This window comes from Pteropus medius, unplaced genomic scaffold (genome assembly GCF_902729225.1).
Source record: "Pteropus medius unplaced genomic scaffold, Ma_sr-lr_union100, whole genome shotgun sequence".
Classification (NCBI taxonomy): Eukaryota; Metazoa; Chordata; class Mammalia; order Chiroptera; family Pteropodidae; genus Pteropus; species Pteropus medius.
In genome coordinates this window covers 22230619-22247318 of record NW_024351730.1, presented here as the reverse complement: position 1 = coordinate 22247318, position 16700 = coordinate 22230619, and the positions used below count along the sequence as shown (strand labels likewise).

At 35.4% G+C, this 16700-nt stretch overlaps 1 protein-coding gene and 1 pseudogene across 6 annotated transcripts in view; one reads left to right on the top strand and one right to left on the bottom strand.

Moving 5' to 3' along the window:
- ANKRD17 (ankyrin repeat domain 17) overlaps positions 1-16700 on the top strand; it is a 139109-nt gene that overhangs the window by 111034 nt on the left and 11375 nt on the right. For all 6 annotated transcript variants that reach the window (XM_039845414.1, XM_039845419.1, XM_039845415.1 and 3 more), the window contains 5 exons: positions 7389-7560; positions 8717-9164; positions 9639-9794; positions 11661-11810; positions 13119-14752. In XM_039845414.1, coding sequence (XP_039701348.1) covers positions 7389-7560; positions 8717-9164; positions 9639-9794; positions 11661-11810; positions 13119-14752 — 2560 coding nt within the window. The remainder of the gene's footprint in view (positions 1-7388; positions 7561-8716; positions 9165-9638; positions 9795-11660; positions 11811-13118; positions 14753-16700) is intronic.
- LOC120588464 (uncharacterized) lies at positions 6944-7062 on the bottom strand (annotated as a pseudogene).

Here is a 16700-nt window from a genome sequence, read left to right as displayed (position 1 = left end):
ATATATTTTAAATTTGATACTTTCAGAATATTTTTCTACTACCGTCAGTAATACATGATTGTTGTTTTCTTGAGTTTTTGCCAGCATTTCTTAACCTTGATGTTCATGCTTTCAAGAACCTCGGGTTTAAAGCAGGTCAAAGGAACTTCTTTGAAATGTCATTACACGTTTTTCCATAATATTAAAACTCAGTGGAGATAAATAATTCTTAATCATAAATTAGATGCAAATTGATTCTTCCACATGCACTGATACTTTATAATCAGTTTTGAATGGGAGTGGCACATAGATAGAATTCTTAATTATAGAGGAGACTCTTTTCTCCTGAACTCTAGCCTACTATTTCTATTTCAAAAAATTACTAGATTGGGATCTGATAGGGTTCAGTTAACTGTGTTTTTAGTTCCAGTTTACATCTAGGAAAATATACTTTTTTGACTTCTGAGACAGTACATTCTGGCTCCAGCATTTCTGATTTAGAAACATCACTAGGTTTGGTCTGCTCTGGTCTAAGTTGATGTTCTGCATGGGTAACTTAGCGCTTGTATAAAGATGCTTCTTTGATCAGCCTTTCTAAAATTTTGGTTAGTAGGTCTGTAAAAACTGCTGGTGAGAATACTGCCCATTTTATTTATCAGATTCATTCCCTTACCATTATTCAGCAAACATTTATTCACTATGTGGTAGAGTCTCTGCTCTTCAGCGGTTCATCTGGTCAAACTATGGAATCGTCATGCAGTTAATTGCTTGTTCTCTTAGGACATTAAAAATGAGGCTATATTCTTGGCTGTTAAGACCCTTAGTGAATATTGTTGGTTTCCAGTTTTGATATTTGTTTCACCCTTCCACTTAATTATTTATTGTTTTTCTCCTTACCTTTTTCTTTGTAAACTTTCATAACCTTTTAAGGAGCTAAGTAGGATATATTTCAATAATATCCCTAATAGATATTTTCACCTGGGTTTTTTTTTTTTGCCATCACTGTAAGCTTTTAATATGTCTGTTCCACAATTTTAATTTTATATATTTCATTCTCTGATTAAACATCCTATCTTTTTAGTTTTGCTCTCTCTAGATTTCTGTAATTCCCTAGTTTAACTCATTCTCCCACTCCTGTACACCACTCTTTATTACTGTCTCCTTTAGTTCCCTACCCTCCCCCCGCCACACTTACAATACATCCTCTCCTCCACCCTCAGTTGATGACCTAGATCATCAGTCAGAAAACTGAAGCCTCAGAAGAAAACTGCCAAAGACTTTCCCACCCACTAATCCCTGTACCCATATGCTTTCTACCAGTTACCAAGTAAACTTTCTATAACTACTCCCTCCATTTGTGAACTAGATCTTAGCTGGTTTCCCTTACTCAAAATGTTGTCGTAGCAATTCTCTTTCTTGCTTTTTTATCATTTATTCCCCCTGTCCTGGATTATTCTCATTATCATACAACCTTATTTCTCCAATTTAAAACCTTCCCAATTTGCAGCTACAAGCCCATTTTTTTTACTCTCCTTTGCAGCAAAGCCCCTTATCTATTTTGGCTGTCTCTAATTCTTTTTCCCCTTTATCTACTCCTGCCAGGCTGATAACTCCCACAACTCCACCAAAACAAACTGTGCTTTTATGGTCTCCAGTGACTTTCAAGTAGCTAAATCTAAAGATTACTTCTCTATCCTTATTGGACTAAGCCTAATAACATCTGACACACTCTTCACTTGGACTATTACAGTATTTGGTTTTTCTCCTTCCTCTCTTGATGTTTCTTCTGTGTCTTCTTTGTTAGTTCCTCCTCATTTCCCCTTCTTAGTTGGTGAGCCCCTTAACTTATTACATGATCTACTTCTTTATCCTTTGGTCATCTCATCCTGCTTCTTAACTTTAAATATATCCCAGCTGATCCCAAATTTATATCTTTTGCCTAGATGCCTTCCCTAACACCAACGCCACATACACAACTTGCTACTCAACATGTCCATTTAGATAGCTAATTAGACATCTCATACTTGTATCTAAATGTGAACTCCTGATCTTTGCCCACCCCAAACCCACAACTCTGCCTTGTGATTACTCAGGCTAAAAACCTTAAAGTCATCCTTGATTTCTCTCTATCCTCTAATGTGTTGGAAAATCTTGTTACCTTTGCCTTAGAACTATATCTAGAATCCTAATCCTTTTCATCACTTCTCACCCTGGTTCAAGTCATTAATATTATCCCTTACATGTATTATAACATGTAGTTACTTAGCTGGTCTCCCTGATTCCATTATTGCTCTTTATTTTCCATTTAGCACTTAGAGTGATCCTCACATCATTTAGATGAAATCATGTCACTCTTCTGCTCAAAACCCTCAAAATAAAAGAAAGACTTTAAAATGCTCTGCCAGGCCTTTGCTGATCAAGCCCCCTGATACTCTGGCAGTCGTTTTCTACTACTCTCACTGGCCTCCTAGAACATTACAGGACTACTTGAACATACAGAGCTTATGACTGGCTGTTCTCTTTGCCTGAAACACTTCAAATCTTTTAGATGTGTGCTTAAACTTCACCTTCATGAGGCTTAATGCTGGTCACCCTATTTAAAATCAAAACTTCTTACCTGTTTCCATATATACATTTCTCTCTCCCTGTTCCAGTATTCCTGTTTTACATTATCCTTGACACCTTTTTAAAAACTACGTCCGGTCAGCCTTCCCTGTCTGCAGGTTTTGCATATGCACATTCAGCCAATTGAGGAACAAATTTTGGGGAAAAAATGTTAAATCATTGCTCACGTGTGCTGTGTAATTAGGTCTAACATGGTTACATCTGTACTGAACATGTACATACTTTTGTTTCTTGTCATTAGTTCCTTAAAAATACAGTATAACAGCCATTTACGTAGCACTTAAATTGTATTAGATAATATAAGTCATCTAAGAGATGATTTAAAGTATACAGGAGGCTGTGTGTAGGTTATATGCAAATACTATGCCATATTATATAAGGGACTTGCGCATTCTCAGATTTTGGTATCTATGGGGTTGTGGGTGCTGATCCTGGAACCAATACCCCATGGTTACTAAGAGATAATTGTAATGTGTGTCTTATGTTTATCGTTTGTGTGCCTTTCCCACCCCCAAACTAAATGATAGCTTCCTAAGCTTCATGAGAGCAGGGGTATTTTTGTCTAGTTTACAGATGAATTATAAGAGACAAGAACTATGCTTAGTATGTAGCAAGTTATCAATAAATTTTCTTTGGCTCCAGCTCCTTATTTCCCCTGGTAATTTTTGACCTTTCTGTTGATATCACTACCCATCATTTAGAAATGAAATTTTGATGTCACTTTCAGCTGCTTCCCATTCTGTACATCCATCAAATGAGTGTCATGTTAACTTAATCCAGTACCTGATACACATTAAACTCCCTACATATTAACTGTATCAGTGTCATCATCATCACTTGTAATTGAGCTTTGGCAGTCTCTTTATGAGCCTTCTGTTCAATCCTCTTGAGTTATCACTTCACACCTCAAGTATTGCAGTCAGCTTCTAAAAGCGTGCTTTATACATAAATGCCTCTGCCTCTGTCACCTTTTGCCTTCAATCTAATTCTTTGTTCCATTGTAACTCTTCCACAGTTCCCTTAGTTTTCTAATACACAGGTAGGATTGCCTTACTCCCTCAGAAAATCTTCAGTCTTTCTTCATTGTCTGCATGGGAAATTCCAAATATTCAGGTCTTCCTATCTTTTCCAGGCTCATCACTCACTATGATTTTCTACATGTCATGTATCTCGTTCACTTTCATATATACAAATTATATACAAATTTGTAGATGGTGTTTCTTTGTACTGCTTCTTCCTAAATCCTTAAATTCTCATTTTAAAAATCTTAATTCTCAAAAGTTATTTTGTTTTCTGAACCCTCAAAAAATGCCAGTTGGGTTAGTGCCCTTTCCTTTGCCACAGTTATTACCACTCTTTTATCTTCATTGTCTGTTTCATTAATTCCTACCCTCTGCCTACAACTTAATCAAGGTAACTATCCTAATGAAACTTTACCTCAAACTTAGTATTTTATTTCCTTCTCCAAATATTTTAAGAGAATAATCTTATTGACTCTACTTTAAAAATGTTTAATCCTCAGTCCAGGACCATTTGCCTGTTTCCCCACTACTCAATGAGCTAAAACTATGGCAGAGATCACCAGTGACATTTTAACTGCCAAATCCTGTTACCTCTTTTCAGTTCTTACTGATACTTTGTAATACTTACAAATGTCCATTTGCCTTCCTTCATGAAACTCTCTCTTCCCATTGAAGCCACTTTCTCCTAATTGTCTTTCTGTGCCTGATTGTGCCTTCCTGAAGTCTCATTTACTCTTCTTTTTATTTTTACTTTTTAATTTTTTAGGCGAGGCAACCCTTGGTTGACCTCATAGATTGCAAAGACCTTATCAGCTTACAATTCCTTATTTTTTTATTTTTTACACCTACAGCACCTGGTCTTCCTAGGTGGTCGGTCTCCCATCCAAGTACTAAGCAGGCCCGACCCTGCTTAGCTTCCGAGATGAATCAGACAGGATTGGGCTTGTTCTGGGTAGCATGGCTTTAGACTACTCTTCTTTTTAAATATTGGATATTCCCTCCTCTCCCCCCTATATATATGCACATAAATATACACATGCATAGTTATAACTTTTTCCCTTTGGTAATCTCATTTAATTCATTAATTTCAACTACCACCTGCAAATTTATGATGCCTGTTAAATCTGTATCTGTTTTGTCTAATTAATTTTAGAGAGTTTCATGCCTTGTAGGTCCTTTTGTACCCGTAGTCTGAGATCTCTTCCACAAAGAGTTTCCTTAGGACCTCCGAATTTATGCCCCACTTCCTAGTGAGTCCAAAGGGGTTAGTAAGATCTATGAGATTATCAAAACACCAGCTGTAGAATTTTAAAATTTAGAAACAAGAGTAAATACCCAGCCCTTAGGACTGAACTCTTATTTACCGTTTGAAGATCTAGACTTTTCTCTTGTTGCCAAAGGGTTAGCTTCCACCCACTGAATTTACCGTTAAGGCTCTAGAGGCATTGGCATACCTAAGACCCAGTCCCACCCACACAATAAGGCCTACCCTAGCCCATCACTCCCACCCACATCTAGGCCCTGTGTGCTTGATGAAAGCCTGCTTTCTGATTTAAACTTTAATATTTTTTAAAAAAGTTTTCCCCCTCCCTTGAATACCAGTCACAATTACCTTCTGCCACAGGATAAATTTAAAAATCTAGCCAAATCAAAAATCCATCCTGTTTGAGCCAAAAGTCCTGAACTTGTTATATCGATAGCCTCAGTCGCTTTGAAAATATTTTTCTGGTACATTTTTCCCCCTGACTTTTACTCCTCTCCCCCTTAAACGTACCATTTATTCCGTTAAAATCGAGCAAGACAGGACAACCACAGGCCTCTCACTGGAGCTCTGGCAGAGAAAGCACTTTTCCTGAGGATGGGCAGCTAGCCTCAGTAAAGTCAGGCTCTTTTTAATGAGCTGAGTCACACATGCTCAATTCTTTCTTTCAAAATCACCAATCAGATATTACTCCTCCTCCCCTGCAGTAAACTAGGGAGTGAAGGTCACCAAACAATTACTGTTTTCTTCCTAGTCCTTCTGAAAGGTCAAAAGCTCCTCCCTCTCCTGGTCTTCACACTGGTGCTTGTGTATTTCTGGAGGACCAGCAAAAATTTCTAGGGGGTGCTATTGAGACAATTTCTACAACTTCCAATTTCCATTTGTATCCTTTCCTGAAATTTTATCTGCCTGAGAAAATACCAGGGTTCTACAGATTCTCAACTATTTTTCTCTTCAAGAATAAAAGATATATCTCTACACCCAAGAGAATATATATATGGTGTATTGCCCCAGATGTAATAACTTTAAAGGTGGGCAAAACCTTTCAGAGATAATTTACAAAGGCAAGAGGAGTATCTAGCAAAAGCAAAAGGCTTAAAAATATGAATTAAGACATTTTCTGATGAAAAGTAGATCTGATTTGGCCTATGAGCTTGTCTTTGAGCTCTGGTTTCATTAGTTAGGATATTGTGACATTCCTTGTAAACTGGGTATTATTGTTTTGACACATAATATTTAAAATACATATAAACATATAGAACACCAGATTATAGACAGAGAACACTAGATTATAGACAGAAACATCTGTTAGAAGACATGCAAACAAAATAGTTGGAATATGATTGTCCCACTTTATGAACCAAAGAAGAAAATAGTTAAAGTAGCTTATTAAGACATGTTATTGGACTTTTAAACTTTTTGTTATTTTGGGGGCCTATGAAAGTAATGTACTCACTTTGACAAAGAGAAACAATGTATAGTTATATAAAGTAAAATTGAAACTAAACCATCTTTCTGCTACCCCTTTCCAGGTCCACTCTCTGGAGGTAGTCATTAAGCCTTTGAATTGAATCCTCTCAGTCTTTTTTCCGTACTTCTACAAATAGACACACATAAAGGTTCCCTTCCCCTGTAAATGGGATCATTGGTCTGCAGTGTGACCTTTTTTCTTCTATCAAATATAAATTATGAGCATTTTTTCCAAGTATATATTTAGAACACTTTTCAGGGCTGCTGGGTATTTTGTGAATACATATTGTTGTTAATGTATCTGCTCCCACCATTGATTTAACTTATTTCCATTTATTGCCATTATAATTAATTTTGCAGTAGAAATTATTGAACTTATATTTTTTCACTAGAGATAGTTCTTTTACAAAGGATAAATTATTAGGATAAGCAGTTTGTAATTTTCATAGGAGGCTTTCAAATGACCTTTCCTAAAATGTAAATATGTATACCCTTAGCAGTATAAGAAAAAACTCATTTTCCAAAACTTATGCTGATACCTGATATCTTACTTACTTACTTACTTACTTACTTATTTATTTTTAAGCGCCTACAGCGCTGGGTTTTCCTAGATGGTCTTCCATCCAAGTACTAACCAGGCCTGACCCTGCTTAGCTTCCAAGATCAGATGATATTGGGCACTTTCAGGGTAGCATGGCTGTAGACTTATCTTTTTTATTTTTGCCAAATTAGTGAATGAAACATTGTACCTTGTTATTTTAATTTACATTTCTTTAGTGATTATGAAGCCCTGTTTCTCTTTATCATTCATCCATTTTAAAATTAGATTTTTTATTATTAATTTGATCTTGGCCCTTTAAAAATATTTTCTCTTTATAGTAATTTGAATATGATCTTGATTGAACAATAAATTGAATTCTGTGACTTTGAATTTTATGGTATCCTGCTTCTCATGAAAAAATGACATCATGTGACTTTTTTCCCATGGTTTATTCCAATGTTATAATTCTATTTTTTTGATTCTTTAACAGTTAAGGGAAGAAAGCCGGAGGCTAGCTTTGGCTGCCAAAAGAGAAAAGAGAAAGGAGAAGAGAAGAAAGAAAAAGGAAGAACAAAGAAGAAAACTAGAAGAAATCGAAGCCAAAAATAAAGAGAACTTTGAACTCCAAGCTGCTCAAGAAAAAGAAAAGCATAAAGTCGAAGGTATTTTCTTGAAACAACCATCTAATTTGTTTCATATGATACATTTTGTTGAAAATTATATTTTCGTAAATATCAGTAACTTAAACTAAAAACAAATTTCTAAGTTATTAAGCCCTTAAAGTATTTATGTGCTATTTTCACTTATTGACTTCTCCTCAACTTTTTATTATGAAGATTTTCAAACCTACAGACAAGTTGAAAGAATGATAAAACAAACACCTGAATACACTTCACCTAGATTTTAAAAATAAACATTTTACCATATATTTATTTCATCTTTTTTCTCCAAATGTTACACATATTTTCTAAGCCATCTGAAAGTACATTGCAGACATCGTGACATTGCACCTGTAAAACTTCAATGCACATCATAAGAATGATATTTGCTTACATAATCATAATACCTAATAAAAAATTAACAGTAATTTAGTCACCTCTACAATCCAGACCATATTCAGATTTTTCTCAAATAAGCTAATAATTTTTAACTAGATTTTGACTAAAAGATTATTTGAGATGATAGTGTGAGGAGGAACCATTGCCATTAAACCACCAAATATGTGTGCAGTTGTGTGTGTAGGTGTGCTTGTGGGTGAGTGTTAACTTCTCCCTCCCCTCAGCCTTCTATTTTGAAAAAAATTTGAGCCACGGAAGAATTTAAGGATTAGTATGATGAACACCTGAATGTCACCTAGAGTCTTGTAACATTTTGGCACATTTGTTTTGTTTATCATTTTTCCTCTCTCTTTCTTTGAACAGTTTGCATGTAAGCTGTACGTATCATGCGAAATCAGCCCTAAATACTTGAGTATGTATTTCCCAGAAAAAGAACATTATTTTACATAATCATGATAACATTATTATACCCAAGAAATTTAATAATTATGTAATATATGTAATATGTAGTATATATTCATATTTCCCAAATCGTCTCCAAAATATTCCTTGCAGTGCCTACTATGCGTTGTTTAGGACTTAGGGGCAGAGACTAGATCAGTCATATCCATCTCATTACTAATGAATGCTGGAATAACTGATGACTTTATGTCTAATAGTAGCAAGGTAACTCCTGGGTTCATTTCTCTTCAAGTGCTTAAAGCTAAATATATCCTAAGAGCACTTAGAACTTGCTAATGCAGTATTGCTACTTTTACAGATGAGCCTGAAGTCTTGACAGAGCCTCCAAGTGCCACAACCACTACTACCATAGGTATATCTGCAACCTGGACAACTTTGGCAGGTTCCCATGGTAAAAGAAATAATACCATAACTACAACCAGTTCAAAGAGGAAAAACAGGAAAAATAAAATTACTCCAGAAAATGTTCAAATTATATTTGATGATCCACTACCAATCTCATACAGTCAGCCAGAGAAAGTGAACGGAGAGTCCAAGAGCAGCAGCACCAGCGAGAGTGGGGACAGTGATAACATGAGGATTTCCAGCTGTAGTGATGAAAGTAGTAACAGCAACAGCAGCCGAAAGAGTGACAATCATTCACCTGCTGTGGTCACTACCACCGTGACCAACAAGAAGCAGCCATCAGTTCTGGTTACATTTCCAAAGGAGGAGAGAAAACCTGTTTCTGGCAAGGCTTCAGTAAAGTTAGTTCTAATTTTCACTTACTGTTTATCATGAAACACTTTGTTGCTGAATTTTTTGGTAAAGCAAGCAAATTAACAACTGGCAGAATAAGGATTTGCGTTTGTGCTAAAGAAGGCACAATTTCATTTGATTTGAAGAAAAGGCTGTTTTTTAGATTATGTATTAATGAGAGATAAAATTTTTTTGCTATATAATTTATCATTTTGGTTGTTAAACTTAGCCCATGAGAAGTACAGATTGTGGTTTCTCAGGGATTATTACTGTGATTCAGCTCTGCTAAATTCGATCTCTATATAGTGTCTTAAAAATTGGCTCTTCATGTTATGTGAAATATTGAAAAGTGAAAAATAAGTTCTTCATTTGTTCACCATATTTATTCTAAAAAGAATAAATTTCTGTAGTTGACTGCCTTTATCATTTAAAAAATCTGCATCTGTTCTATGTTCAATGTATTTCTCCTCCCTCTGTTAAAGATTGTCAGAGACTGTCAGTGAAGTAACCAGTAATTCTCTGTCCACTTGCACAAAATCTGGTCCATCTCCCCTTTCCTCTCCAAATGGGAAGTTAACAGTAGCAAGTCCTAAGCGTGGACAAAAGAGAGAAGAAGGGTGGAAAGAAGTTGTAAGAAGGTGAGTAATTGTTAATTTTATTGTTTTTCTCATTCTTTTTCTGTGCTGTATCTCATAGTCAAGTACGGTTTACTGCCTTACAGTTAAATTCCTCAAAGTATTCCAAAGGTTGTGAATGGTGGCCCAAGGCTGAATCTGGCTAACAGAGACAACCTTATCCTATTTTAGTTGGGGGAAAAAAAGTATGTGCTAATATTCTTAAAACTGGGAGATTTTACATAAAAAGTTAGATGACTATGGTATCTGCTTGACCTCCATGGGTGCTGGTATTGGTGGAGAACTAATGTAAATTCATTTAGGTGATTGTGTTTTGTTCAGATTTGTAATCTTAGAGCCCAGTTTGTAATGTCTGCTACATGTTTGTAACTATTTGAAGAATGAATAGATAGTAGCTTTAAACAATTCTTGTCTTTAAATTATAGGATATCTCTACTTCAAGGATTTTAGTACTAAAATATTTTATTATATTTTGCTTGGGATTTTTAAACTAATTTGTGTCAAAAAGTAAGACAGTATCCCTGAAACTAAAAGGTGATAAGATATCACAAACTTAGAAAGGATGTAATCCATTATAAATCTTTGATAATCTGTTTTAAAGAACTTCCCAGAAATTCCATCAAAAATTAAACTTTTGATTATTTGAAACAAGAGCTGTCCTTTTCTCGCTTTGTCTCAAACATACACATTAATTTATTCACATACACACACTCTATTGAACTAACTGAAATCACAACATCAGAGTACTCTCTATACAAAAGTAAGGTACTTCATTTTTCTACATGCATTTTATATTGTGATATACAAAGGAATTCTTAACTAATTTGAAAATAATGATCACTGACTTATTCTTATTCCCTTCGGGGAAGAGAGAATTATCAAGTAACTTAATTAGGTATGTAAAAGGGCAGGGATCATACCTTACCTTTTAAAAAATATAACATTTTAATATTTAATCAGTCATTCCAGATAATATACTTGTTCACAATTGGCTCATTCTCTTTATTTAGAGTTATACTGCATTTCTTTGAGAAGTGTTCTTTAATTTATACTTCTCAGAAATTTGTATCCACCTTTCCTGAATCTGAATATTTAAAATTGTAATTTTGCGAGTGTTAAATGGGTTTTGCTTTTTTGAAATTCCAGTGGACTTTTCTATTTTCTCACACTACCGAACATCCTTTTAGTGAGTTTCCGTATTTGTGGATAATCATTTCAATGCCCGTAGAAGAATGCAGGGAAACAGTGAACTTTTAATATCATCCTTTCAGTTATATATTACAGAATAAAAAGAAGAATGTGAGTCAGTCACCTAAATATGACCACAAGAAGCCACGCTTGACTCCTTGGGCAAGATTCGGTGCTCCAACCACTGCGTATTTAGGATATCTTGTTAAAGCACTCATGGCATGGTGTGGTAGTTTTCTAACTTGGTGTCTACATAGTCAGTGTATGTGGACAGGAACTCATGTCTCTTATTGGCCGTTAGTATTTGCATTAGCACAGTGCATATCTACATAGTATGTACTTTACAGGTATTAATGAAGCATGAGATGAAAGTCAAAAACATTCCAGTCTTTGGTAATGAGATAAGAAGCTATGGTAAAGCTTTATCTTTCCCTCTCCCCTCTCCCTCTCCCCTCTCCTCTCCCTCTCTCCTCTAACCCTTCCCTTCCTTTCTTTCCTCCTTCCCCTCTCTCTCCTCTCTCCCTCCAACCCCCTCTCTTTTTCTCTCTTTCCTGAGATACCCTGTTTGCACCTAGAGTGAGAATAGGTAGAATAGGCTTATTCAACAATATCTATTCTGTATTTATGATAATCATTAAGATTCATGATTTATCTTAATTTATTTTTGTAACTTTTAAACAGGTCAAAGAAAGTATCTGTTCCATCAACTGTGATATCCAGAGTGATTGGAAGAGGAGGCTGTAATATTAATGCTATTCGGGAGTTCACTGGTGCACACATAGATATTGATAAGCAGAAAGACAAGACAGGAGACCGGATAATAACTATAAGGCAAAATTTTGTCTTTTATGTTTTCTTCCTTTGTGTTTTATTACACTATAGCTTAATGAAATATAAGCATTTGAGTTTTTAGTGGAACATTTTAAAAGCATACTTTCTAAAATAGTAATTCTAGAAGGTAACATTTACAGTTTTTTTCTCTAATTCATATGTTCTTGTGATGTATTTCAAAGGGCTTTAAAGGAAGTGTGTGTGGGGGGCAAAGGTTTAGATTATCTTTTCCTTATATAAATTGTTCATATGACATTCTTAAAAATTTATTCTGAGACTTTTTAAGAAGGAATGGGTCTCTAACACATTTAAAGCAGTAGGTTTCTTATCCTCTTAATTATCATTTGAGCTTCGTTATTCTGAAATTGTGTCCTTAGAATATGAGCTTAGTAACAGATTTAAACCTGAAGTGGATATTTGTCTTGAATTGAATATGTCTTTGCCTGAATACCCTTAAAAGAAAGATGTTAATCTAAGAAATTATAAGTTTGGTAGTGAGAGGCAGGTGCCCCATTGTAGTAATAGGAGGGATGATAGTTATATAGCCTACCTCAAAAGGAAGGAGGCAATTAGCCATCGCTGTTTTGTACTTACACTCCTCTCCTATCTTGTTTTTCTCTGTCCTGGAATAGGTAGGTTGTCACAACCTACTTTATCTAGAGAAGAGGGAAGTGGATAACCCCATATGAGTAATTTCTCCCTTAGGGTTTCCATGAGGCTTTCCTTGCAATCAGATATTTTCCTGAAAATCCAACACTAAGATTTGACCTTATGGTCGTTGGCATTATCAGGATTACTCTCTCATTTTGAGACATCATTCAAAAGAAATTATAATAATTGTTCTATTATTAGAGAAACCACTAATAAATATGTAATAGATGGGGTCATCTTAGGTAGCAGGATTTAAAATAAAATACTATTTTCTTACTTAGTTATATTTTGTTTACTTGTATTGCTTTTAGTACTGATCAACTGTTTAACTTTACGGTAGCATTATAGGCTTTTAAGTGCAGTGTTTTTTCTAACTAATGGATTTTATAGTAGGAAAATGATTTCTTAGTCTAAGGAAACAAGAGTAAAATGAATTTTTTGAAAATAAATCATTTACTATTCTTTGAAAAATATAGTAGTATGTTGGGACAGTTTATGGCTTTGTTTGCAGAATAACTCAAGAGTAGTCAGAAAATTGCTGCTTAACTTTCTTTATTCTCTGTATGTATGTATGTATGTGCACACACGAATGAATTTAGGCTTTACATATTGAAAAGTAGAGGAGGTTGGACCTAATTTTTTTTTGTCAACTTGTAGGGGTGGCACTGAATCAACAAGACAAGCAACTCAGTTGATCAATGCTCTGATCAAGGATCCAGACAAAGAGATTGATGAACTTATTCCAAAGAATCGTTTGAAAAGCTCCTCAGCAAATTCCAAAATAGGGTCATCAGCACCTACCACCACTGCTGCTAACAGTTCTTTAATGGGAATTAAAATGACGACTGTAGCTCTGTCATCAACATCTCAAACTGCCACAGCACTCACTGTGCCTGCAATTTCTTCTGCATCTACTCACAAAACCATTAAGAACCCAGTGAATAATGTGAGGCCTGGTTTTCCAGTTTCTCTTCCATTAGCATATCCTCCTCCACAATTTGCACATGCTTTGCTTGCTGCTCAGACTTTCCAGCAGATCCGTCCACCAAGGTTGCCCATGACCCACTTTGGAGGTACTTTTCCACCAGCTCAATCCACTTGGGGTCCTTTTCCTGTCAGGCCTTTGAGCCCTGCCAGAGCTACTAACTCGCCTAAGCCTCACATGGTGCCTCGCCATAGCAATCAGAATAGCAGTGGTTCTCAGGTGAATTCAGCAGGTTCTTTAACTTCAAGTCCAACAACTACAACCAGTTCATCAGCTTCAACGGTGCCTGGTACATCTACAAATGGCAGTCCAAGTTCACCTTCCGTCAGAAGGCAGCTTTTTGTCACAGTTGTGAAGACATCCAATGCCACCACAACAACAGTCACAACTACAGCAAGCAACAACAGCACTGCACCCACAAATGCCACATATCCTATGCCTACTGCCAAAGAACACTACCCAGTATCATCCCCATCTTCCCCATCACCACCAGCCCAGCCAGGAGGGGTTTCTAGAAACAGCCCTTTGGATTGTGGAACAGCATCTCCAAATAAAGGGGCATCTTCCTCTGAACAGGAAGCAAGTAGTCCACCAGTAGTAGAAACAGCAAATAGTAGACCTTCAAACAGCAGCAGTTCTTCTGGGAGTTCATCAGTTCATTCTACTCAGCAACAACCTCCGGGGTCTGTTTCTCAGGAGCCAAGACCACCTCTTCAGCAGTCTCAGGTTCCTCCCCCGGAAGTTAGAATGACTGTTCCTCCATTAGCAACAACAAGTTCTGCTCCAGCGGCAGTGCCTTCTGCTGCCCCAGTGACTTACCCTATGCCTCAGGCACAAATGGGATGCTCCCAGCCTGCTCCTAAAATGGAAACCCCTGCTATTAGACCACCCTCTCATGGCACAACTGCCCCTCACAAGAATCCAGCTCCAGTGCAGAATTCATCTGTTGCAGTCCTCAATGTCAATCACATTAAAAGACCTCACAGTGTTCCCTCTTCTGTCCAGTTACCTTCGACCTTAAGTACACAAAGTGCTTGTCAAAATTCAGTACATCCAGCAAATAAGCCTATTGCTCCCAATTTCACTGCGCCCTTACCATTTGGGCCCTTTAGCACATTGTTTGAAAACAGCCCTACTCCTGCTCATGCTTTCTGGGGAGGATCTGTTGTTTCATCTCAGTCAACACCAGAATCTATGCTATCAGGAAAATCCTCATATTTGCCAAATTCAGATCCCTTACATCAGTCTGATACTTCCAAAGCTCCAGGTTTTAGACCATTACAGAGACCTGCTCCAAGTCCCTCAGGTAAGTTTTTATTTTCTGACATTCTGTAGCTGCTTATTTACACAGTAATGTGAAAACTCTTGGTGGTTTTCTAATATTTTTACTCTGACCGGACCAGATAGAGATTGTTGCGTTCAGTTAACTTAAATGTGTTTGTATTAGGTGCGTTTAGAATGGTGTTACATTTTTTAAATCTTTTTAGAAGCTACAGTGGATTTTATCTTGAATTTCCCATAAATAAATTTCTTTATTGGTATATTTTTCTCTCTCCAAATAAAAAAGTTCTTTTATGTTTTAATTTAATAAGGTAACACCATCAAAAGTTTGCTTGTATTTCAAATAAAATATTAACAGATTTTTAAAATTTGATTTCATTTCTGATTTTTAGTTTTAAAAGAATGAGAAAAATGTACAATTGCATAGTTTAATAGCTTAGCCACTAACCATGTGTTCTGTTTAAATTAAAATTAAACAGAATTAAAGATTTATCTTTATCAAGCTGGCCATATTTCTTTTTATCTTTTTTTTTTCAGTTTTATTGAGCTATAATTGATATATATCGCTGTTTAAGATGTATAGCACAATGGTTTGACCTACCTATATTGTGAATTGATTACTGCAGTAAGTATAGTTAGCATACATTATTTCATATATATAAGATCAAAAGAAAAACCAAAAGAAGAAAAAAAGTTACTTTTCCTTGTGATGAGAACTCTTAGGATTTACTCTCTCTTAACAACTTTTGTATATATTATATAGCATTGGTAACCATAGCCATCGTGTTGTATACTACATCCCTGGTACTTCTTTATCCTGTACTGGAAATTTGTACCTTTGACCACCTTCTTCCATTTCCCTCTACTCATATCTCTGCCCCCCAAAATTTGATCTCATTTCCTATGAATGACTTTATGTTTAGATTCCACATAGAAATGAGATTCACTGTATTTGTCTTTCTCTGTCTGATTTTTTTCACTTGGTATAGTGCCCTCAAGGTCCATCCATTGTAAAGAATTTAGCTCTGAACATGGGAGTGCAGACATCTTTTTGAGTTGGAGTTTTTTTTTTCTTTGGATTTATCCCCAGAAATGGAATTGCTCAATCTATTTGGTATTTCTAGTTTTAATTTTTTTTAGGATCCTTCATACAGTTTTCTATAGCGGCTGTTAATTGACCATATTTCAAGTGTTTAATAAGCATATATGGCTAGTGGCTACCATATTGAACAGCACAGATATCAAACACATTATCATAGAAAGTTCTGTTAGACAATGCTGATATTTGTAGAGTATCTTAAGATCTCTCGGTTGTGGGTGATTGCTCTTTTTTAACTATTTACTTGAAATATTTTTAGATTTATGGAAGAGTTACTCTAATTTATTCCAGCTTCCCCTAATGTAAATGCCTTACATGATAACATTTATTAATATTTGTACAGTATATTTAAACTGCAGACTTTATTCAGATTTCACAAATTTTATCAATAATCTTTTTCTGTTGCGGTGTCCAATCCAAGATATCAGGTTGCATTTAGAGCTTTGTGTTTTAATATGAACATTTCAAGCAATTAAAGATAATCCACAGGTAGACAGACTATGGTCCATGGGCCAAATAATGGCTCTTGTTTAACATTTGTAATCTTTTAAAATTGAGAAATGACTTTGTGCAAGATTTTTTTAAATGTTTTTTTAAAAAAATTTTTAAAGAATAATATTTTTAAAGAATAATAATAAAAAATAGGAAATTCATATTTCAGTGTTCATAAAGTTTTATTGAAACAACTGTGCTCATTATTATGTTATAGCTGCTTTTCATGCTCTAATGACAGCCTAAAAATATTTACTGTTTAGCCTTTTACAGAAAGGTAGCCTAATCTGTTATTAAATATATGACATTCTCGGACAAAAAAATTTTAATTTAATGGAAACTGTATATTTTTACATATTTCTATAACAGGTAACTACAATGT